We start from the raw sequence: 24,798 nt of genomic DNA on the forward strand, positions 1-24,798 counted from the left end.
TCTAATTTACTAAATTCTTAGTTTTTGTCTAATGCAATTGTTACTCACCACCAAAGTTCTACCCAGACATGGTAAAATAATGGTTTCCATCATTTGTGGACTCTAAATTAATGAGGCTTTAACAGAGCATACATTTTTAGAAGGATGCAAATTTCTACTCCTCCATATCCAGAAATTAAGATTTAATTCAACAAAGCTAATGGGCTTTTAACACTTACATAGAACACAGAAACAGGTCTGAAATGTATGTATATTCACATACTTTACTAACAAATTACAGTAAAATTGCTTATTTCATGGCAACCTGGATTATATAATAAACAACAGGAAAAGGCCACTTGTCATAGAGTGTAGTCTTTATTGAAAGACTGACTTCAACTGTGGTTTCCAGCTTTGGCTTACGTTGGCCAGTCACTTTAGCCTGTTACTGCCAACAGACATAAAAATCAAGTGGGAATGCCATGGGGGAAATACTAGCAGGGATTAGAGCAAAGATGGCAGTCAAAATCACATCACCAAAATCAATCTCAAAATAATTACAAAATAAGAAACATTTATTGCATGCCAAAGAATCTCTGCTGTTTCTAATGAACATGGAAAAGGCAACGATTCTTGGGCTTAAATTGGATCAAAATAGCACTGATTTCACTTTGTTATGGTTGGTGTTAGCTTGACAGTTTTAGTCTAAGATTGTGCATTTTGTTTGGATACTTAAACAGTTTACTATGAAATAACTTCCACTAACTAAACTGATCATGAAATCTTGTTCTCTTTCCGATTAAAACAAAGGACACTTCAGTCATATGTTTACTATGGCAATATAATTAGTCCTTATAATTTTATTAATTCATAGAATATACAACTAGGAAATACTGCAGCTATATTTTAGCTGTTACCGCAATAAGCTAATTGATTTACTGGCAGACCAAAAAAGGCAAACTGAGAATTTAAAAGGCTTTTATCCATATATTTTTAAGTCTTTAATTGTTCAAGTTTCACATATATTCAAGAAATGTTTTACTAGGAGGCATAATTGATATAATTTGAGTGTTCTCCTTATAAAATGTAAAATAACTTCTCCATAACATCCCCCAAAGACACCATGAACAAAAGAAATAAGGGTAAATTTTGTAATAGAAGAATATAACAGATGACTACTACTGAGGTTAAAACTAAAGTGTCATATAAAATTGGCCCAAAGATGAAACTTTAGACTCTGATTTTTCAGGTATAGTAACAATTAGCTATATTTCTAAATGGGGGGGAAAAGGGAAATAATACCAAAATTATTGTGGTTACCCATTTATAAAACCATCATTTCAAATCTAATTGTAAGATTTCAAAAGTTTCAATAATAATCTGTGGATATTAGCTACAACTTACTAAACTATAAAGGGTTTTCTCATTTTGGTGTCCAGGCCTCAAAACATTTCAAATATATTGCCTAAACATTTGCACCCCCTAGCTGTCAAAATTCAAATACATAGGATTTTATCCCTTTTACATTCCTGTTATGATAAAAGTTCAAGGCAGATTTTATCCACATAGCCTGAAAAATATCTCAGAAACAAACCTCATTCTTCTCCACCTGTTAATTCATTTCCAAACTGCACTCATACAGCCCAGCCTCTGTTCAGGCTTGTCATCCCATGCACACTACCCACACAGGAAAACGAATTAACCAAATAAAAGTCACAACTGTGTACTAGTTAAAGCGAAGAGCCAATTATAAATTGGTACACTGAACTGTCTAAATAAGATGCTTTAGCAATCTTGTTTAAAAAATCACTGGGCAAAATGTATCTAATTTAAAAAACACCCAAATATTTTTTAAAAAAACACTTGTATTATACAATTTTTAGGAACCTTGATATGGTTTACAAGGTTTTAATCAAGGTGTTTACATACCAAGTGATGTAAAGCAAAGGGGGAAAAAAGCGAAGAAAAAAAGTCTAATCTGCAGTGACATTTTAAAATGTATTTCTGCATCAAAGATTTATATGAAATTAAAATTAAGGCTTTTTCTGTATAGTAATTTGTATAATTTTAATTTTACATAGTAGCCAACCTTAGAAATGTCAGTCTTAAACATTCTTATCAATCCACTGCATTCAATGCAGTGGACTATTGTTACTTCAAATAATTACATTGCTACTTCTATGTTGAAGCATGCTTTTTAAACACTGTAGTTAATATTTACAATGTATATCATTTAAACTTCATGTAAAAGCATTCCATACTTGGAATTTTCCCCCAAAAGTGAAATGTAATTTACTACAGTTTTAATAACACTTTTTAAAGTCTTAAAAATATGTGTTCATGTGGATCACCAACATTTGCTCAAGTAACTCAGACAATGCTGTTCCTTATTTAGGTTGCAAAATTTCTTTATCAGTCTGGCTTCAGGTTTCTTTAAGCATAAAATAATATTTCCTCCAAAGCGACTCCAAAACCATGCATTTCTTCTCAATATCACACTTTTTTCTGCTGACTTCGAATGTGGTCCACCTCAGAGTAGGGGAAGGAAATGTCAAGATTCAGGATGAACTTATATGTGATTCCCAGTTTTTCACGATCCTCCCTTCTTTTTATTTTTTTTTTCTCTTTTAAAAACTGAGTTAAAATACTGAATAGCAAGATAAAAATGGAATAGTATCTAGTAATCAAAATGTATTACCCATTTCTCCTATAAAATTTGTAGTCAGAATTGTCTTTATTGACTTTATTTTAGTTTTTGTACACAAAGAAAAATCATGTTCATATCCATCATGAACAAAAACTTAAAAAGGCAGAACTAGAAGACATGTGTCCTTCACCAAAGCAAAGCTGTGCTAAAGGTTCCAAACATTTCAATTTTTAAAATAAATATTTCCATTTTCCGATGTCTACTTCCATGTCTTCAGAGTGTCACAGGAAACTGAAGCTATTATGAATTACAATTTTGTTTAGAGTCCCAGCTCACTGTGTTTGGTAACTTGCCATACCATATCCAGCTTGGTTAGGAGGAGGTATTACAGGGGGAGGAGCTTGTCCTTGGGGAGGCTGAGCACCAAATCCACCCATCCAAGCAGCAGAAGGTGATTGACTGGGAAGAAAAAAACACCACTTCAGCAAACACAAGGAAAAATCATCTGTACATTTGTACAAAAACCAAGCAGAGCTAAATCACAGAATAGACATCAAGGAATCAACAAACCTAAAACAAAGAGCCAAGAAATAACTGATACATAGCCAGCCACATATGTGGAACACATTATTACAATATTAGTCTTTTTTTAAATTTTATTTTTATTGATTTCAGAGAAGGGAGAGAGATAGAAAACAGCAATGATGAGAGAGAATCATTGACTGGCTGCCTCTTGCATGCCCCGCACTGGGGACTGAGCCCACAACCCAGGCATATGCCCTTGACCGGAATCGAAACCTAGGACCCTTCAGTCCACAGGCCAATGCTCTATCCACTGAGCCAAACCAGCTAGGGCACAATATTAGTCTTAAATTGTTAAGAAAATACCCACAACTTAAAACAATGACTACTCTGAAGAAAAGACAAATGGCCCGGCCGGCTTTGGCTCAGTGGTTGAGCGTTGACCTATGAACCAGGAGATCACAGTTCAATTCCTGGTCAGGACATATGCCTGGGTTGCAGGCTTGATCCCCAGTAGGGGTGGGCAGGAGGCAGCCAATCACTCAATGGTTCTCTTTCATCATTGATGCTTCTGTCTATCTCTCCCTCTCTTTTTCTCTCTGAAAGCAAGAAAAAGATATTAAAATTTTAAAATGACAAATGATTCAACACATCATCTACCTACCGTATATTGCACACTGTATATCAATTTACAAGAAATTGTGTAAAAACACAAGTTTGTGTTTGAAAAAGAAGGAAGAAGGAAAAAATGAAAATAAAGGTGGCTGGCTTATGGGGATAAAAGTGCAAGGGACCAGCCCACTCTATCAACAAAGGAAAAAGCATGCTACTTTTTAAATCAGATAAACCACTGAAACCCCTCACACAAGCCAACAGGTATAAATCATTACATTTCTGAACATATCTAGACAAAGATCTTTCCCACACCAAAATAAACAAGTAGATAAAATAGTACTTTAGAAATGTAAATCAAATTCTACCACTACTTATAAAGGTAGTAGGACACACCAAATATTACCCCAACCTCAATTTTCACCTAGGTAATAAGAACACATTTTTAGCACCATAAATCCCTTTTCATAAGGTTTTTAATAGTTCAATATATTTAATTTAAATAGATCCTCCCTAGGAAAAACATACTTTTTATTGCGTTTGTCAGAACCATATGTTTCTATACTGGAAAAACCCCAAACTTACTCTACTCCAAATCCTTGTTGATTCCATGGTTGCCCATATACTCCATAAGGCGGTACTTGCCACCCATTTGCCATATACTGTCCATACTGCTGTGGGTTTCCATAAACTTGGCTCCACTGGCCCCACTGACTATAGTCAACCTAGGAAAAAGCAAATTACTGTTTTAAGAAACAAGTAAGAAATACAGTATTTGAAGAAAGTGGGAGACAAGGAAGAGAAAAACTAAGCACCCTTATGTGAATAGGACTCTGTTATTTATCATTGTCTAAGTTTATTGGGGTGGTGACACCTGTGAAAAGAAAGTATTAAGATTCAGTTAATACCACAAAATAATCACTTTTGAAATAGCATTAATAAAAATCAACTGAAAGCAGATATATGCTTCATTTTTTAATTTCAGTTTCTAAAGTGTTTATGTAGCTACATAAGATAGAAACCTTAAAAAGTGCTATGAAAAATCGAATTACCTGTTGGAAGTTTTTAGTCATATCAGGAGATTCTTTACCCCAATAGCATTTAACAACATGTCCTTCGATCGTAGTACCATTCACCGAAACAATGGCATGGGCTGCACTTTCGTGGGTTGAAAATCTGAGAGAAAAATAGAAAAAGTTTTTTTAAAGAACTTAACACAGTTCACAGTACTAGTTTACACACTTGTTAGTTTATAAGTCTCAATTTGGCATTGGTATCCTAGAGTACATTATATAGGTAGTTTAAAGTCCTACATTACAAAGTAATACTAACATAACTCTGATACCTGGGGGGGAATCAAATAATGTAACTGAAAGGAACAAATCAAATTTAAGAGTAATAATATTACAGGTAGAATTTTACCTGACAAATGAATAGCCCTTCTCTGGAAAAACTCTTATTTCCATGATTTGTCCAAATGGTGAGAATGTCTGTCTCATAAGCTGATCTGAAAAACAAAAACATACAAACAGATTATTCAAGGCTCATGTTTACCATAAAATTGGTACTAACAGTGATGAAGCTCCAGAAAGAGGGGGTTAGAAAACCAAACACAATACCTGTTAACCCAGAAGCAATTCCTCCACAGTACACAGTACAATTTTTTGGACTTGACTGGTTTACTACATCTTCAAATCTTAACTGCTTAGTGTTATCTATATGCACAGAGAAAACAAAAATGTTGACAGCTATAAAGTGTTATAAAAGCGATTATTATATTAAGATATGCCTCATTTGGGGGGGAAAATGAAAGAAAATATTTTTCTTGACACTCTGATTTGATCTATATCAGCTGGTTCACAGCTCCAAATATACGTGTATCAAAGCCCAATTATTTTCAATTATATTCAAGATGAAATGAGTCTTGCAATGCTAATAAAATGTTTAAGAAATTAAGACTATACTAATACATGACTTTGTGAAGTCCCCATCATTTTAATATAGTAGACGTATCTTACTTTCTTGTGTGCTTTTAGGTGCAGGTGGTTTACGTGTGGCCCAATTGGTTCTGATCTGACGACCACCCAGCCACTGACCTCCCATGTGCACAATTGCATTTTCTGCATCCTATAGAGAAAAAAAGAGAAAGAGCAATTACAAACAGAAAATTGTAGTATATAAGACCCAGAAGATGAAAGAAAATGCTGGCAATGTTGGATCCAATAAATCTTATTAGTAAATTAATTCACTGAGCATCCTAAACAAAACTGCACTAATATACTAAGAAAATTATTTAAATTGAGTGATTCATAAAAGTTATTATTTATAGATTTCAAAATACCAGGTCAACATTTAAGCATCAGAGAAATTTATAATTCAAATATACAAGAAAAAGATCACAATCCCATTGATTAAAAAATAAGGCAGAAATCCCGTAAGACAAAGTTCTTTTCTAATATTTTAATTTTATAGATGATTTGTAATATAACTTTTACTGAATAATTTGTAAAAACTCTAATGTTATGGTCTAAATCACCTACCCCCGAAAATGTACATTCTAGTAGCAATGGATTGTAACTATAACACTAGATTAAAAACTCATTTAGGGCAGAAGACTTCTGCATTGTTGGAAAATGCTGTAAAGTGGCTGCCAATAAAAAATGAGTTTGGATTCTCAGAATTGATGTGAATTTGCAACGAATGCAATGAATCTAAGCAAAAAGTATACGACTCCTGCCCTTTATCTTACTGCTTCAATAAATGCAGGTAATTTAAGTTGCTGAAACTGTTCTAAAATGCTAATGCCAAAGCCCACTTTATTATCTGATGTTATAGTTAATGCAAATACTTAGATATTTTAGTACTTCTTTCTTAAAAAATACATGCAAAAGTCAGAATGAGTTGCTTCAATTTTCATTTAATATCCCAACTACAAAAGTATGAATAATTATTAGAAGTTAAAACTGAGATTTTCAAAGACCAAATATAATTTAACTTCCCCCCAAATTCTGAGACTACCTCATTTGTCCTACCCTTTAGCTTTACTTCTAAGTTACATCTTACCTTCACCAATGCACAAACACAACTTTATTACTCTTCCTTATTATAATCAGGCTATCTTTTTCCAGCTATATATTTCCAAGCTTATGAAAAATATTAATTACACTCTATTGTTAAGACATACAAAATTACATAAAAGCTGTGTTTGTAGTTAACATCTAAAAATATTCAAGTTTCAGATTAATTAATGACTAAATTCTCTATTAAATTTAAATTGAATTGAAAGAACGTACCAGTTTGTTATAAAAAGATACAAAACCATAGCCTTTGGATTTTCCAGTTGCCATGTCTTTAACTACTCGGGCATCCCTGTGAAAAGAAGCACAGCTAAATGAGGGAAGTAAGAGTCATCCTCAAAATAAAAACTAAAAGGAACCACACACACTGTATTGTGAGCATTTTTTAAAATAAAATTTCAGTTAGCCCTAATTAACTACAGTCATTCCTGAACTCTCCCTAACGCTTCTTTACCTGTTAGAAAAAAGCAGTAGGACAAAAACATGTAATAAACATGCAACCTAATCAAATAGCCTGTGCTTTCTAAACTAAATGCTCAAATCTGAAGATTAATAGGAACAATAGTTTCCTTTTCTAATATTCTATTGGCTAGTGTCCTCTAAGGTTTACTGATTCTATAAATTACTGTAACAATGCTAACTACTTTACCATGCAATCTCTAAATAGTTAAATGTTTTCTGCCTAGTGATACAAAATATATGAAATATTAAAAAATTGAAAAAGAGGAAAAAATAGGAATTAAAAAGGCATACATGGCCTGTTAACAGATTTCTTTATTTTTCTTGGTCAATTCTCTATCATCATTTTGGAGTTTGGGCAGCTGTAAATTTTGAAAAATTGACATTTTCAGAAATTTAAGAAAGGAGAATAAAAAACTAACAACAATGCTAAGCACACCAGTACGAAAACAACAAATTTACACAGAAATTTTAGTGAGTAAGTTAAAATGATTGGAAATATAGAACTCCACTGAATATAGAATGTTAAAATGTAAATACTAAAATATATGTATATATAAATAATGTATAATAAGAATAAATAGAAATGAGAAAAAAATCTACAACTGAGTTCCAGTGTGCACAGTTCCTTGCAGTTAGCCTTCAAGATCCTGTCCATTCTTATGAGCAATTCTGCAAAATAACCAGAATGCTATTACTTTTAATTGTGACTTGGACTTTAGAAAAACTGCAGCTCTCAGGTATAAATAAAGACTGAAAAACAGCAACCTGTATTACTTTTTATACTGATTTTCTACTTACCACATTTAGAGATTAAAAAGCAAAGCAAATATCAAAATAGAAAATTAAGAATTAAATATTTCTTTCAAATAAATTAAATCTATAGAACAACAAATTGTATACAGAAAAATATTGTTGTTCTTAGTTGAAACATATTCCTGTAAAGTAATACTAAAATGTATAATTTAAATCTACAGGAAATACATAAAACAAATAGATCTTAATCAAAAAGATAAATTATGATAAACATTTTATAGAATTGTAACCACTTTTAGTTTTCTAATATATTTGATCAAGTAACATACAGTGAAATTTGAGCATGAACTTTGTTAAAAATTAAACCACATTTGGACCCTAACTAGCAGAATAAAACACCACTAAAACAAAAAACAATCCAAATTTATGGCTCAGACATTGAAACTTAATACTATAATAACATTTATCATTATAATTAAACATATACATTTTCAATCTAACCACAATATACCCCAGGATTTATCTACTTTCCCCCACTTATAAAAAGCTTAATACACAGTATAAATCACGTTTATTTTAACCCATTATCTTTAACCACCAAATATTGAAAACATTTGACAAAAAGTTGGACTTTATAATAGTTTTTACCACCCAAACACCTGTTTCAAAGATAACAAACAATCACTTAAAAATTTTAAACACATTATACACAGGATTAGATTAAAACAAGACCCCAAAACATTAAAATGACAACATTTTCAACAACATCTAATAAAAACAAAAACAAAACAAAAATCACACTAAGTAGGAAAAGAAAATCTTAATTCTTATACAAGTTAATCATATACTATTGTGCCTATCACTATTGAGTATAGTATTGATTATGATACTTACGATATTTTACCAAAGGGGGCAAATGCTGATTTGATATCTTCTGTTGTAATTTCTGGACTCAAATCCCCAACAAACACATGGAAGTGATCTGAAATCAAAGCATTTGGTAATCAAATACTTAAGAAGTCGGCTACTAAAACTTTCATTTTTTTATTTTTGCTACTAAGCTTTTTATAGGCAACACTAAGGGAAGGAAAAACCCTACTTAAGCTGGAAATGCTGCCAGGATAATTTCAGAACTCTTCCACAGTAAAATGCAGCAGGAGTACTTACTGGAAGTATCTTTTTTCTGGCTACTTGGTGTTGTTGCCCAGTTTACTTTGACCTCCTAAAAATAAAGATTGTATTTAATACAGTTATTAGAGATATCATTAAAAAGCATAACACTTACCACTTATTTAATCATTTATCAAGCAGGGTAATTTTTGTAAAAGCACTAGGCTGAATAAAGCAAAACCATCACTCAGCAGAGCTTAATATTCTTTTAAAAACTTGCTACACAATAATGCAAACTAATCTGACATGCAAGCACATATATTCCTTCGGTGCCTTATTCTATTTTCTTACCTTTCCCAAAATTTTCCTCCCATTCATAGCAGCTAATGCAGCAGCTGCGTCTCTGTGCTCATAAAATTCCACAAAGCAATATGGGTCATTGCTTGTATGCTGCAAAACAGAAAATCCAACAGCAGAGTTGACCCTTCTGCTATCGGGTTGCTGAGAAGAAAATCCAGGAAAAAACATTACTGATAGCTAGGAATGTACAGGTGAGATTGCATCAGCTTACGAAAGCCTAACACTTTATAAATAAGAGTTATAGCTAGACCTGACTTTGCACCTCAGGATTCTGTTGTACGCCAACAGAACTGTCAAAGCAATATAGAAGTATGACTATGAGCATTAAATCAAAATACAGAATTCTAGTGAAGTATGATAAATATAAAATAGAAATTTATATTAGACCAAACAAAACCTCAGTTCAGATTTGATGGATAAGGACCACTTCCTTACCACTGCTCTTCTTTCCCAACAGAATTTTCAAAACGATGAATTCTATTTATGCATCAGAATCTTTCACTAACTGTAACCCATGACTATAAAAAATACAGGAATGAACCAACTTTACAAACATTACTCCTGTTAGTACTACATATGAGACAAGATTATGTATTTCTTTTATAGATAAGAAAGGAATGAGAATAAAATTGAAAAAGTTCAAATTTATAACTTGCTATTAAAGTGAATTCCCTTTCAAAATATTCTAATGTATTGGAGATTCTATAAACTTTTAAATTTGGTCATCAAAGACCAAAAAAATAAACTAGTGATTATTGAGAAAAAAAATTTCTAAAAATGTCTTTGAATAAACATTTCAGGACAAAGCTACAATTTTATATCACAAAAACACTCATAAAAAAATCTTTATTGTATATATTTTGCAACATTATGCTTGACAGTAGTTGGCAAATAAGTATTTATAGATGATGAGAAAGTAGTACACCTAATTGTATCATCTTACAACCTAAATAGAAGTAAATTTTATAAACCTGCAGCCTATATTGGAGTTACACAACTGTATAAATATATTTACATAAGGTTAAAAACATTCACCACTGTTCCATGTAAAATGTCCTAAAAAAAAAAAATATTTAAAATGTGGAATTCTAGTTGCACTTACAAAGGATAAAAATACCAGATAAAATAAAGATCTTTTCAACAATCACTGTTTTTCATCCCAGGAAAGTTTTAGGAGAAAAATCCAAAATAAGACGTCTAAAACAATAGTGGCGAAGCAACCAGAGGCATTTCCTTGAGAGGGGAAAAAAAGTGTGATCATTAATACTGACAAGAAAACTATGGGCTCCCATACAAAATCCTACTGTCCTAGCCACATGAACGCTGTTCATAAAGAGGCAGAGAAAGAAAATGGGGGAAAAAACTCCAAATCTTAAATTCCTCCTTTAAGAAAATTAATATTTACTAGTAACATTCATTAAAGAAAAGACTTTAAAGGTAAATAATAAGCTAAAACTACGAGTCAATTTTTCCTTTTAGTCCTACCTTTTCTGCCCTATGGCCTCTAAGGAAAACACTGGTAACTGTAGCAAAGCATAGAGAAGTCCAGCGGTAGATCTATAACAGACGTTAGTAAACTAGTCTACTCATGCACACTGACTGCACGTTTATCTAAGCGGTAGCAGGCCGGATCCCATTCAACATATGTAAACATGCACATTTATAGATTCACATCACACTACATTTTATATAAGACCCCACTGATTTCTGCCACTTCCCAAATGTCAGATGTGTTAAAAAAAAATTTTACTAGATAATATACATTTATTATAGTATACAGGGAAAGCTAAACTCTAAAATAAAACAATATCTAAAGTTAAAATATCATAAAACTAAGGGTAAGAAAGGATTTTTAATATGCTGAAATAAATTCATGAAAGAAAAATGCCTAGACAGTCAGTAGCCATGGTCGCCAAGTGGTGGTCCGTGCGGTCTGAAAGGTTGGCGACCACTGGTCTATAGTTGGAGTTCATGCCCTTTGGAAGTTTCCCACTTACACCACTGGCAAGTGACACTAAAAATCAACTGTGTCCTTAATTACTATTGTCACCAAATTTTTAAAAAATCCTTACCAACGCCGAAACCGGTTTGGCTCAGTGGATAGAGCGTCGGCCTGTGGACTGAAGGGTCCCAGGTTTGATTCCGGTCAGGGGCATGTGCCTGGGTTGCGGGCACATCCCCAGTGGGGAGTGTGCAGGAGGCAGCTGGTCGATGTTTCTCTCTCATTGATGTTTCTAACTATCTCCTTTCCTCTCTGTAAAAACTCAATAAAATGTATTTAAAAAAAAAAAAAAAATCCTTACCAAGGATGTAATCTTTATTGATTTTAGAGAAAGAGGAAGAGAGAAACATTGATGTGAAAGAAAAACATAGATCGGCTGCCTCCTGTACGCGCCCCAACTGGGATCGAACCTGCAACCTAGCTATATGCCCTGATCAGGACTTGAACCCACAACCTTTTGAATGTATGGGATGACCATGCTCCAACCAACTGAGCCACCCGGCCAGGACTGTTGTCATCCATTTTTGTGGGATGACATAAAGGTCAAGACAGAGAAATATGAGTCTTACAACTATTTACAAGTTCAAGTGTGGGAGTTGTAGAATATGGATAAATTTTGAAAATTCACTTCAAATCCCTCTACCCCTCAAACGGCTGTACATGCAGGTTTTTAAAAATCATTTCAGCCTAACCGGTTTGGCTCAGTGGCTAGAGCAGCCGTGGGCAAACTACGGCCCGCGGGCCGAATCTGGCCCGCTTGAAATGAATAAAACTAAAAAAAAAAAAAAAAAAAAAAAAAAGACCATACCCTTTTATGTAATGTTTACTTTGAATTTATATTAGTTCACACAAACACTCCATCCATGCTTTTGTTCCAGCCCTCCGGTCCAGTTTAAGAACCCATTGTGGCCCTCGAGTCAGAAAGTTTGCCCACCCCTGGACTAGAGCGTCGGCCTGCGGACTGAAAGGTTCCAGGTTCGATTCCGGTCAAGGGCATGTACCTTGGTTCTGGGCACATCCCCAGTGGGGGGTGTGCAGGAGGCAGCTGATCGATGTTTCTAACTCTTCCTCTCCATTCCTCTCTATTAAAAAAATCAATAAAATATATTTTTTAAAAACCCACTTCAAATAATTATTAAATGTCTTGCAAAATTTTTCTAATGATTCTTTCCCTTTTCACATCCCATCCTCTTCTGAACCCATTCCAATTGGCTTCCAACCCAAATAAGCCACTGAAACTTTGTGTTAAACTCACCAATGACCTCTCTGCCAGTTCTGTGATCCCTTTTCTGTCCTCATCTTGACTTTTGAGCAGAATTCAAAACAAGGGACAACCCGCCCAACCACGCCTTTAAATATTCTCCTTTATATCCCACTATACTCTCTTGGTTTTTCTATTTCCTCACGGGGGGGGGGGGGGGTAGTTCTTTCAAAAGGTAGTTCCTCCTCCTTAACTCAGACTAAATGTCTAAGTGTTGAGATGCTCCAGGGTCCCTCCACTCTAGTCTACAGCACTCTCTCTCTGGATCTAGGAACTAGATGTCACCTAGTCCCATGGCTTCAAATACTACTGCAAGCTGGTATCATCAGCACTGGTCCCTCTCAAGTATCCGACTAGTTTATCCAACTGCCTACATATCACGTCCATTTAACTGTCCAGCACACATCTTAAATTAGCATTGCCAAAACAGAGCTCCTGATTCCCACCACTCCCCCCATCCATCCTGTGCCTCCCCCAGTCATGCCCACTTTAGCAAGTAAATAGCATTACCATCCATTTACTTGCACAAACAAGAATCTTAGGGTCACCCTGGTCGGTTTGGCTCAGTGGATGAAGCATCGGCCTGTGGACTGAAAGGTCACAGGTTCGATTCCAGTCAAGGGCACATGCCCAGGTTGTGGGCTTGATCCCCAGTAGGAGCCGTCCAGGAGGCAGCCAATTGATAATCCTCTCTCATCATTGATGTTTCTGTCTCTCTCTCCCTCTCCCTTCCTCTCTGAAATCAATAAAAATATTTTTTTAAAAAAGAATCTTAGAGTCATTCTTGAAGTCTTCTTTCCCATTACGTCCCACAGCCAATCAAGTACTACTGTTATTCTATCTCCAAAATATACACCAAGTTTATATACCTCCATCTCTATGGCTACCACTCTAGAGAACAAGTCCACATCACCACTTAAACTAGACTAGTGAAATAAACTCAGCTGGTTTCCCTCCTTCCACTCTTGCCCCTACAATCCATTCTCCACACAACAGTCATTCTCCAAATATAGTACCTTAAAAATACAAGTCAGAATACATTACCCTACTTAAAACCCCACTGCAACCGGAGTAAAATCCACTCTCTGTCATGGCCTGTACTGCCCTAAGGGATGCCAAACCCTGCCTGCCTATCTCTTTAGACTCACTTCCCACCATTTCCCCACCCACCAGGCTCAGCTATCCTGGGTCTTTAATTGAACCAACACACCAAGCTCATTACCAACTCAGGCTTTGTATCTGCTGTGCCCTCTGCTTCTAGCTCTTCATGTAGATGGCACCATCTTGTTATTCCTATCTCAGCTCAGAGGTGACACCTTCCCTCACCACCTAGCCCATATAGCACCTCCCTCCAATCATCATCACAGAACTGCTTTATTCTCTTCATAGTTCCAGCTTTGACTATTGCCTAGCACAAAGTAAATTTTGTGAAAAAATGAATGAATAAATAATCAGAAATAGGAAGAAGCGGAAACATAATATACCAGAACAGACTGATGATTATCATTAGTTAGGAAAAAAAGATCGAAAGACGAATTTGCTTTACAGATTTTTAACACTTCCCCTCTGTCTCGGGATATAACACAAACTCCTTAGTACAGCTGCTGGTCCCTAATGAACACTCCTTCTCATCTCCTGGCATCTCTATGACTAACCAATCCCATTGGAAACTCCAAGCATGCTACGATTTCTATCTTTTCCTTTCAAGCATTTACGCTGTCTACCAGACCAGATCAACATTCCTCTACCTGGAATCCCTTCTTCCTCAAATTCCTTTTTAGCCAGTTTCCATTTATATCTTTTTCAGTGTCAGCCTAGACACTGACTCTTCTAAGAAGTCTCTCCAGACCTAAGGCTGTACTGGAACTCATATGTTCTCCCACAGCACTTGAAACTGCTCCAATAGTATTTATTAACCTATATCATTAGTATCTGTTAACTCCTCTGTCTCCCTCAATAGACTCTAAAACTCTATGGGGCTCCACACTACTTTATTCACCTTTATATCCCTAGGACTTACCATAATACCTGGTACACAGTAAATAATTTTTAAAAGTGTTGAAACGATATTATTACGCTAACAATTTAAATTCCTATCTACAATAGGCTACTCAGTCATTAGTATTTACTAAAAACACACAAGGTGCATAGTGTCGCACTATGCAAATAACACAGTACACACCAATTCCTAAACTTTAAACATATACTACCTAAATCAGTAACACTCTTTGTTGAACTTTATGGACTGTCATCTAGTTTTTCAACACTCTGAGATAAGTTGTAATAATTCTTTACAAGCAAGAACACTTGAAGATAACACATCATGAAGAATGACCATTTTGAGAGTAACAGCACAGGAACTTTGTCCTTGCAAATAAAACTCCATTCCAACCCTAGTTTGTCAGCCAGATCAAATACGTCAATACAACAAACATGAATCTCTCCATCAGAATAACTTGAGGTTTACTTAGAATGTTATTTTTAAATGATACTAGTCAACTCATGTACTGTATCTCAAAATGTTAAACATCATGCTGTCAGCACGTGCACCTGGGAAGATCTTACCTCTGTTATCATTTTACAGCTTTTACAGGGTCCAATCTGACTAAATAACTGAAGTATAAGAACTTCCGTCACATCTCTGGAGAGGTTACCTACATATCTGGACACAAAAAAAAGAGAGAAAAAAGAAAAAGAAAAAATCAGTAATTTTCTTTCAGCTCTAGCTCTAACGTGTTATTATTTAACTCATCACCTTTTAGTTCATTTTAACTTCCTGTCTTCATACAGATATTCCAATTAAGACTGATTCTATGAAAGTAAAATTAATCCTTATTTATGAAAGCAACAAATATTCTTAGGCCACTAATGAACCACTTGAAAAGACTTTTATAAAGAACAAATTAACATAACCATGTATACCAAAAGCAGTTTTCTCATCTCATTAGAATAAAAATAATGAAAACTTAAAGCAGTTTCAAGATAACTACAATTTTTTAATGTGAAGCACAATTTAAAATAATGCATAACACTCACACACAATTACTGACTTATCAAAACACCTGATTGTAAAGGGATATCCTTTTATATTAGATGTAAAGGAATATAACATGAGTTTATCTTAGACCTCCAACCAAAGCAATTACATGAACAAAAAAGAGAGTTAAAGTTATAGCAAAACACACAGAAATCAGAGGGGTTTGTTTTGTCTTGCTAAATAAAATTGTTATTGATATTATGTCTCATTTTGTTTTAGAAGAGCAGGGTAAAATAATAAAATTTCCTAGCCTAAAACACATCATAATCAACAAAATGCGCATTTATCTAGATAAAGCAAATATAAAGACTTCTTTAGAAACTCTGAGAAAATTTAAGACAAATACGGCTATACTTCTGACTATGCCTAAAGAGTTGGGATTGGTTTTTGTTTGTTTTATAAATTGAATATATATATATATATATATATATATATATATATATATTTTTTTTTTTTTTTTTTTTTTTTTTTTTTTGCATAAGAAGTTTAAAACACAGCCTGGCCGGCATGGCTCAGTGGCTGAGTGTCGACCTACGAACCAGGAGGTCACAGTTTGATTCCGGTCAGGGCATATGCCTGGGTTATGGGCTCGATCCCCAGTGGGGGTCGTGTAGGAGACGGCTGATTCTCTCTCATCATAGATGTTTCTATCTCCCTCTCCCTTCCTCTCTGAAATCAATAAAAATATATTTAAAAAAAACATTATCTAAAAAGAAGTTTAAAACACTGATGAATTTTTAAAAGGAAAAAAGAACACCATCACCCAGAGATGACCACCTTGGTTTTTCTTGCACCATGGATTTATTGTAATTTAGCTTACTTAACTGTCAAGCTTTTAAGTCTTTCTGTACTCAGTGTAATTCCTATAATTTGCCTGTTATGAACCTCACCAAGCAAACAGTATTTGTAAAAATTAACAGTTTCTTCTGGAAAGTAAATGGACATACGTTTTTATTTTCCTAATATGAAACATATGGAAACTTAGTACCGAGACCAAAATAAGCTTTGCATCTATTAACATATTAAATACGTAACTGCTTTAAGATGGAACACTTTGAAAGGAGAAAACAGACTGAGAAAGGTAAAGTTACGTGTAATAAAGAAAATTATCTGATTAGGAATGAATAGCCACTTTCCAGTTCAGCTAAGAATTTCATTGCAATGGGTACTAATACCTTTAATTTATATGCTCTAAAACTGAAACACAAGCCCAATGTTAATTAGTAGAAGACTAACCCAGTGACAAACTTGTTTAGGTCCACCCATACCATCTTTTCCTTACAATTAAAGTAGAACAGACCCATTGCTAGGGCATACAGTGACACACCTCTTCCAGCAGTATGAGTTAGCTACACAACTACCCGTCCCTTTTCAACTCATAGGGGGTTTGAGAGCAATCATGGATGGAATAATTTATTTTCTGTACAAGGTAGACCTCTCTATAAAAAAAGTGAACAAATAACCCTGGTCTCCTGCGTGCTATGTTCATCTAACATAAAGTGCTGGTTGGCTCATTTTTAAGAGAATTGGCGTGGATAAAACTAATTTTCACATATTGAAGCTAACAAGTAACAAAGTTAAAACAAAACGATCATTGTGGTATAACAATTTTTAAATAGTTTTAAATTTGTATTACTGCTTAAAACCTTGATTTGATGCACAGGCATTAATTACCTTCCATATAGAACAGTCACAATCAAAGCTGTTACTGTTTCATAGGATTTTTATTTCAAGCCAATCTATTCCAATACGTTACAATTTTGCAGAATTTCTAGAGGCACATTTAGATATATTAACTTACATCTCAAGCACTGATGCCAAAGAGCAAAAATGTTAACCAACATTTAGAATGACATTAAATACTTATAGAAAAACCTGGTTTTAAAATGTTTGCTATTTTTCAAATATCTCCACTAAAAGTTCTGTAGTAAAGCAGCAAACTTCTTTCTGCTCTGGTTATGAAGCAGTCCATTTATTCTAAAGTTCCAAGTGTTTAAATATAAAATGTCGACTCAAAAATCATATATAAAATAACAGAAAAAGACAAATGACTCAAATTTTGTATTGAGAGGTCAACTCAGAGTAAACGATTTTTAACTCAAGAAAAAAGAAAGGCATACCTTAGGTCTATTTTATCTTCTAAGAACAGGAACTGTAGGAACTAAAGCATTAGAAGTGGAAAATGATGCCTTTATCCCTAACATCAGGGTTAAAATTCAATTTAAGACTAGAAACTTTGCGGTTGCACAGTAGGCAAAAGTTCACATTGCTAAACTATTTCCTATGTCCCACTGGGCAGAATTTTAAGTTAAGAACATCATGCCTTTCAGAGAAAAGACAAATCACACATTTCACCATTGGATGTTTTCTTATTCTGAAAAGGGTAGCCCTACCAGGGCTGAAATTACGAGCACTTTTACAAAAGATATTATAACTAAATTTCTTTAATAAAATAATATTTTTACTTTTGTTCTTGAGAAGTTCCTATACAAGAGGAGATTCTGCAACAATACCCTTCAGTGGGCATCTAATGAATTATCAATCTGACAATATTCCATTTAAGGTAGGAGGCAAGGTGCAGGAAAGGTACAGGTGAATTGATCAACTACATAAGATACACTGATAATACATTTTAAATAAGCAGACAATATTAAGTTGAAAGGCTTAATTACAGCCATTAATACAGGCAAATCCATGGTGTAGCTAGTCAATATGATAATGGAACTTAATAGTATTTTCTTCTGCTGTTGCCCTTATTCAGATTATAGTCTAAATCATTGGTTTATTTCCTCCGTTTGAGTATCAGGAAGGACAGTTGTAAGGGATGACATTGCATAACCAGGTATAATCCCAGATCCACAATTTCTACTCATTTTGGTGCATCAGATGGATGAAGAAAGTAAACTATCACAGAACACCGTTATAACTGAACGTTGATTGCAGATTCAGATAGACCATGGCTCAAATCACTGCATTTAGAGCTACCCACAGCACGTCTGAAATGTGGGTGCTACAAGGTAGCTCTCAGGCAGTCCAGTTCCAACATCAGCTTTACATAGCATCATCTCATTTGTTTGCTTTTTTTAAATCACAAGTTACCCAATACATATTACCCCAAAATAAATGTCAAATGAGAATGGAGAACAGCAGAAAACAGACCTTTAAAGCAACTATTTGAAAAACTTTAGGCTCAATATCAAAGCAATTCTATACCACTTTAAATACCATCGAATAAATTAGTAATACTGTAGGTAATGAATATTTAAAGACCTACCTAGGCTATAAACACCATATTGTTTTCTGATGATAGAACCATATGTCTTAGCTTGTGTGTGTCTGCAGGAAAAAAACCTCACTAGTAACACACAGGCATTTTAAAGAAACAGAGTACATTATCTTTTAAAACATACTGGCCACTTGAAAACCTAATCCGTAGATCACAATGTTAAATAAAAGGAGCTCCATAAATAAACAAAATAAAACCCTACTAGATATCAATCTCTACAGTCACATTCAAACGTTTTTTATTACATTACTTGTATCTAAAGAGCCCTTTCAGGAGTAATATGTAAAATAAACACTTAAAACTACTATGCATTGTTGTTTTTAATTAAAATCTGATCCCCCCAAAAATCCCAATTGTGAAACATCTGCTTTTACTTCAAAATTTTACATTTGAAGGTTTTAAAATATATATAAAATCAACAGACAGCAGCATGTGCATATGACAATCAAGTCTGCCTATAATTTTAAATCAATCGGACTTTTTTCTTAAAAAAAGGACTTAATACTAATTTAATGACAAGAGTATAATCAATGTAAAATATTGAATACCTCTTATTTTCCAGGCAGTGAACTAAGTGCTGCAGGGTAAGACCTAGGAAGATGTAGCAGTCCTTGTCTAAAAAAAAACCCTTCCCATGAGAATAGTGGGAGGAAGAAAAAGGAAGACAGAATAGTAAGCATGTACACCAACGCTCAAGACGTTTCCTTACCTACGTGCATACATGGCGCACTTTAGACAACTGTAAGCACAGATCAAGTCAGTGTGTTTGGGAGAAAGAAGAAAGTACAGGTCGGAAATAAGAGACAAAAAAGTTAGCTTATTATTATTAGTCAACTGAGGAAAGTCTAAGGTATGATGGAGATGAAGACAAGACAGATGCAGAGATATATGAATTAAAAGTACTGAAATAGTATATTTTTAGCACGGCAAAAAACAAGAATTTCTCTTAATAAGGAACAGTTAAATAATGAGAAATATGCCATGAGAATTTACCAATTATACAGCAGCTATTATGATGCAATCATGACATTTCAGATTTTTAGATACAACGTAACCTTTTAAAAAATTTTTTTATTTATTTTAGAGGGAGAGAAAGGGAGCGGGGGAAAAACACCCACGTGAGAGAGAAACAGGTCTGCTGCACACCCTAACCAGGGATGGAGCCTGCAAAAATGGAGCTGGAGGCCTTTCACCAGCCAGAGCAATACAAAGTTAAATTTTTGTTAAATACACGCTAGCTGGGCTCCAAATCCAGCTTTCCCAAATGCTTCCATCAAAACACACACTAACTAAATATCAAGCCTTGGCTTCAACAGATGTTAAAGAACAAATTTCAAGTTTGTCCCAATTCCCTTCCTGGGAAAAGGAGGCCGAAATGGAAGACGGAACAAAACAAAACATAAAAGTTTCACTAAGCAGGCTTTTCATTCAAGCATTTGGTGCTGAAGTTGGCCTCAAATTCTCAAACCAGGATGGCAACTGCTTTAGTGAGGCAGAGCAATAGGCATGAAAAAGTGCAAGCCCCCCCCCCCAAAAAAAAACAAAAAAAAACAAAAGGAAACGCCAAGCCTGTATCGATTATGGTACAGGCGTCTCTCTGCTTTACTGAGCCAGCTTTTCTTTGCTAAGACCCCAGGGATGAGAAGCTAGTCGGACTTCCTGAGGACCTGCCCCCCCTGCATCTGCTCCCCAAAAACTAACGTGCCCATGAAATCGCAGAGCCAGGTGAACTATGACCCTAGCAACGCCGGGCGGAGGCAAGAGGAAAAACCAAGCAGCGATTGGGCTCCTTGGACTCCAGGTGGGCGCTGAGCTCCGAGAGGCGAGGAAACCCAAGGTGCCCAACATAAAACATGGAACCCGAAGTTACTCAGACTTCTGTTTTTTAATGCAGGGAAGAGAAAGGAGTGCCCACACTACCCAGCAAGGAATGCAAGCGCTGAGTCATCACTCTTCGGTAGGAAAGACACTCCGGCCAGCGGTGGGAAGAAGACATTCATTCATTAGACTGGGCTCCAGGTAACGAGCAAGAGCGAGCGGGCAGAAAGCGCGTGCCGACGACACACAATGCGCGGTGGGTAAAAGGCCCCGTTTTATCCGACCCCGAGGGTCTGGACAGATGAAGAGGCCACGCCGCGAGGACAAAAGCAGCTGGACCCGGGGTTGTCAGGGCAGCGCCGGGAGCGCTCGAAGGAGACTTCGTTATCCCAGCAGCGCAAGACGCTCCCGCGGCGGGAGGCATCCCTGCGCGCCCCAAAGTAGCGGGCGCCGGGCGAGCGTTTCCGACAGCGTGGGCGGGGGCACGTGGGGGCCGAGCCGGGGACGGGGCGCGAGCGCCGGGAGCCCGGCGGCCGCGGGGAGCTCCGCTCGGGAGGAGACGGGGCGGCCGGAGCCGGGGACCCGGAGCGCGCGAGCGCCCCTTCCTCCGGGCCCCGGGGGCTGCGGCGGCGGCCCCACCCCCAGTCCCACCCCCACCAGGCCCTGCCCCCGTGGGGACAGCTCCTGGCTCAGCCCCGGACCCGGGAGCAGCGGGCTAGCGGGAGCTCTCCGGGCCCGACCGCCTCTGCCGAGCAGAAACCGGCCTGGGAAAGGTGTGCAAAGAAGGCGCGACAGAAAGAGCTCGACACCGGCCCCGGGAAGTGGCCGTGGGGGGAAGGGAGGGCTTCCTTCCCGAGGAAAAGGGGCCAAACGAGGAATGCACTCGCGGCCGCGCCACCCCAGCCAGGGTGCCGCCGAGGGTCTCGGCTTCGGCCCCGCTCCCCTGCCGCTCCCCTCCTACAGCGACCCGCGGTGCCCGGGCCTCGCGGCGCCTGGCACCCCCTCATCTCGGGTACTCACAGAGTCCGGGGCTGCCCGTCGTCTTCCATCATGGTGGGTGCGACGGAGAGATCCCGGGACAAGGGGGAGGGCAGGGTCGGGGAGGGGAGGGGGCGGGGAGGAAGGGGAGGGGGGCTTCGGGCACCAGCTGGGGACAAGGAAAGGACACCGAACCCTGCTCACGGGCTCTCTCCCCCCAGCCCGCTCCGGACACTGCGCTCCAACCAGGAGGAGCAGGAGGAGGAGGAGGATGAACAAAATGGCCGCCGCCACCAGCCAGGCAGGAAACGGGGCAGAGCGCAGGCGCGGCCCGCCAGGTCACAGCTCAGGCCAGCCGCGACGGCCTGTGAAAGGGATAACTAAGTGAGGAGAAGCACAGGCCGCCGAGGAAGCCGTGTGTCCGGTCACGAGGGCTCACGTCGTCGCTGTGCGCCCCCTGGCCGGCCGAAGCCCAGCCAACTCAAGAAGAGAGTGAGAGGAGAACCGCCGTGAAACCGAAGTCTCTGGGAATTGTGGTCCTGGAAATGAGAGAGGGCAGCACTTCAAAGTGCTTCTGGGAACTGTAGTCCAAAGGAGACGCGCGCTGGGACGCGAAGAAGAGACTTCTGGGTACTGTAGTACGTGAGGACGTGCGGCGACCAGGAAGTCGGAGTTCTGGGACCGGAGCGGGAGAATAAAGGCGACGTTAAAAGGCTGGGAAACGAAGCGGGCGAAAACGCTGTCCCGGACATAAACTACAAATCCCAGAGTGCCTCGCGCTGGGGGCTGTCCGAGGACTGCTCCAGGCATTTTAGGGCTCTTCTGTTGGCTCGGCCTGAGCTGCTGCTCCGCCTCCGTCCAGCCCGAGAGCGGTTTCTTCAACTGCGGCTCAGGCAGCGCTCTGGCTCCGCATGGTGTCCGAGCCGGCAGGTCTCTTCGGCCCTGTATTAGTCCGAACGGCTGGCCCGCGGACACCAACCGCCGCCCCGCGCCAAGGGCCGGAGTCGCCCAGGCGGACCTCGGGCGGGGAGGAGCCGGGAGGTGCTTTCTGCTGGGCCCTTCGGGCTTCCCTAGGGCCGGCCGCGTCCTTCGGGCGCGTTTCTCCGCAAGGAGGTGTCCTGGCTTCGGTAGCCGGCTTTAAAGGTTTCCGTGATCTCACTGGTAAGGGTAAGAAGAGTAGTCCTCCATTAAAATGACTCACTGAGGCGGCGTAAGGTTCAGTGGTAATGCCCTCCACCCTTTATTTACTTATTAGAGTGGAAAAAACCTGTGGGCAGAGGCGTGCCAGACTTCAGGCTGTGCCGATGGAGAGCCGGCCGGTAGGCGGGGAAGGCAGTCGACGGGCACGGAAGCCACGTGCGGGCTGGCTCTCGCCCTGCCGTTTGTTTCCCCGCAGCTCACTCGACTCTTCCCACCGCCTCCCCGCAGCCGTCTCTAGGAGAACGTGGGCAGGTCCTGCCCCTCTTGTAGCTTAACGAAGGGTGGGGACGGGGACGGGTTTTTCAGCCCCAGCTTAGCGGTCCCAGTTAAAACCGCACCTTGAGTTAGGGCGTCGGCCCGCGTCAAGGGCACGTACCTGGGTTGCGGGTTTGCTCGGGTCCCCTGGACAGCGTGCACGCCAGAGGCAGCCAGCCAATCGGTGAAAGGATCTCTCTCTCTCTCTCTCTCTCTCTCTCCACCCCCCCAGGTGAGGAGTAACGAACAAATAAATAAATAAAACAGTGCCTTGAGAGTTGGTTCTACAAACGTGCGGAGGCCTACTCTGCAAGCCGCTGTCTGCTGGCACCACCGAATCCTAGTCTGCCAGGGCAGCCAGCTGCGTGCAGAAAAGCCGGCTAATGTCCATGTGCGGGGAGGGCGGGTTCCAACGTGCAAGGCTTCAGAGACCGTGACACGGGAGTTGAGCCCCATTAAGAGTCAGTGGCAACAGCAAAGGCCACAGAGGCCAAGACCCGGGGCCACACTGTTTGGTTCCCACCCGCATCCCCACCCCAGGGGAGAAACGGGGGAAGGCGAGAACGCCCAGAGGACAGGCTGGACGCTTGTGGAAAGAGAAGGGAGGAAGGCGGATTTCTGAGGAATTGCCTCAGACTGGGGGCAGCTCCAAGAAAGCCTTGGCTAGGCCACCGGGGAGCCCCGGACAGAGCTTGCCCCTCGAGCATCCCGGCTGTCCCGGGAAGGCCTGGTCTCTGCATGGATGCTACACCGGGTAAAAAGCGGCCGTCTTCTAACCTGGGGAAGACCTGGAGGCTGCCCACTACCTACACACCTGGTGGCAGGTTCTCTCGCAGGGAGGTGTAGTGACCTGGGTGGTCAGAGCTTCGTCCGGGCACTGGCCAACCTCTCTACGCCTGCGCCAATCCAAAACTTCCTAAGTTTGAGTCCTGGTGGGTTCGTCTCCACCGTCCTTTACTCTTCCGTATGTACTAAGCAGAGAAGTGTACCAGATGTGTATTGTAGCAGGTAACTCAAGCAGTTGTATGGGTTATTATAGGAACGACTGATTTCAGGCTGAGTTCTGGGACATAATGTCAATAACCCAGGCAAGAAGAACAAAAGAAAAAAGAGCCCAGCCGGTGTGGCTCGGGGGTTGAGCCTCGAGCTGTGAACCAGGAGGACACGGTTTGATTCCCCGTCAGGACACAAACCTGGGTTGTGGGCTCGATTCCCAGTAGGGGGCGTGCAGGTGGCAGCCGGTCAATGATTCTCTCATCATTGGTGTTTCTATCTCTTCCTCTCTGATATCAATAAAAATATATTTAAAAGAAAAAAAACCCACAAAAATAAAACAATAGTCCAGCAAGAGATAAGGAGATACAGATTGAGTGGAGTTTAGCCAGTAGCAATGGGAAAAGGAAGTTATGGATTCAAGATAACGGGGGAAGGCGGGTGGG

General features: G+C 38.9%; 1 protein-coding gene across 14 annotated transcripts; it reads right to left on the minus strand.

The window, feature by feature from the left end:
• Positions 1–951: 951 nt before the first annotated feature.
• TIAL1 (TIA1 cytotoxic granule associated RNA binding protein like 1) lies at positions 952–22,356 on the minus strand. Of its 14 annotated transcripts, XM_081104916.1 has the most exons (16): positions 21,947–22,128; positions 19,657–19,736; positions 19,097–19,158; positions 15,351–15,447; positions 9,514–9,663; positions 9,220–9,274; positions 8,947–9,034; positions 7,900–7,968; positions 7,591–7,658; positions 7,054–7,129; positions 5,779–5,887; positions 5,380–5,475; positions 5,183–5,267; positions 4,813–4,936; positions 4,346–4,485; positions 952–3,085 (listed from the first exon to the last, which is right to left on the minus strand). In XM_081104916.1, coding segments are annotated over exons 9-16 (759 nt in total). In that variant the 5' UTR covers positions 7,593–7,658; positions 7,900–7,968; positions 8,947–9,034; positions 9,220–9,274; positions 9,514–9,663; positions 15,351–15,447; positions 19,097–19,158; positions 19,657–19,736; positions 21,947–22,128; the 3' UTR covers positions 952–2,958. The 14 variants fall into 14 exon arrangements, with proteins under 14 accessions (XP_080961042.1, XP_080961041.1, XP_080961030.1 ...); XM_081104915.1 differs by lacking the exon at positions 19,657–19,736 and having other exon boundaries at positions 9,514–9,612; positions 21,947–22,140; XM_081104904.1 differs by lacking the exon at positions 21,947–22,128 and having other exon boundaries at positions 9,514–9,612; positions 19,657–20,154.
• Positions 22,357–24,798: the final 2,442 nt, after the last annotated feature.

The sequence above is a fragment of the Myotis nattereri genome (genome assembly GCF_964212035.1).
Source record: "Myotis nattereri genome assembly, chromosome: 13".
NCBI lineage: Eukaryota > Metazoa > Chordata > Mammalia > Chiroptera > Vespertilionidae > Myotis > Myotis nattereri.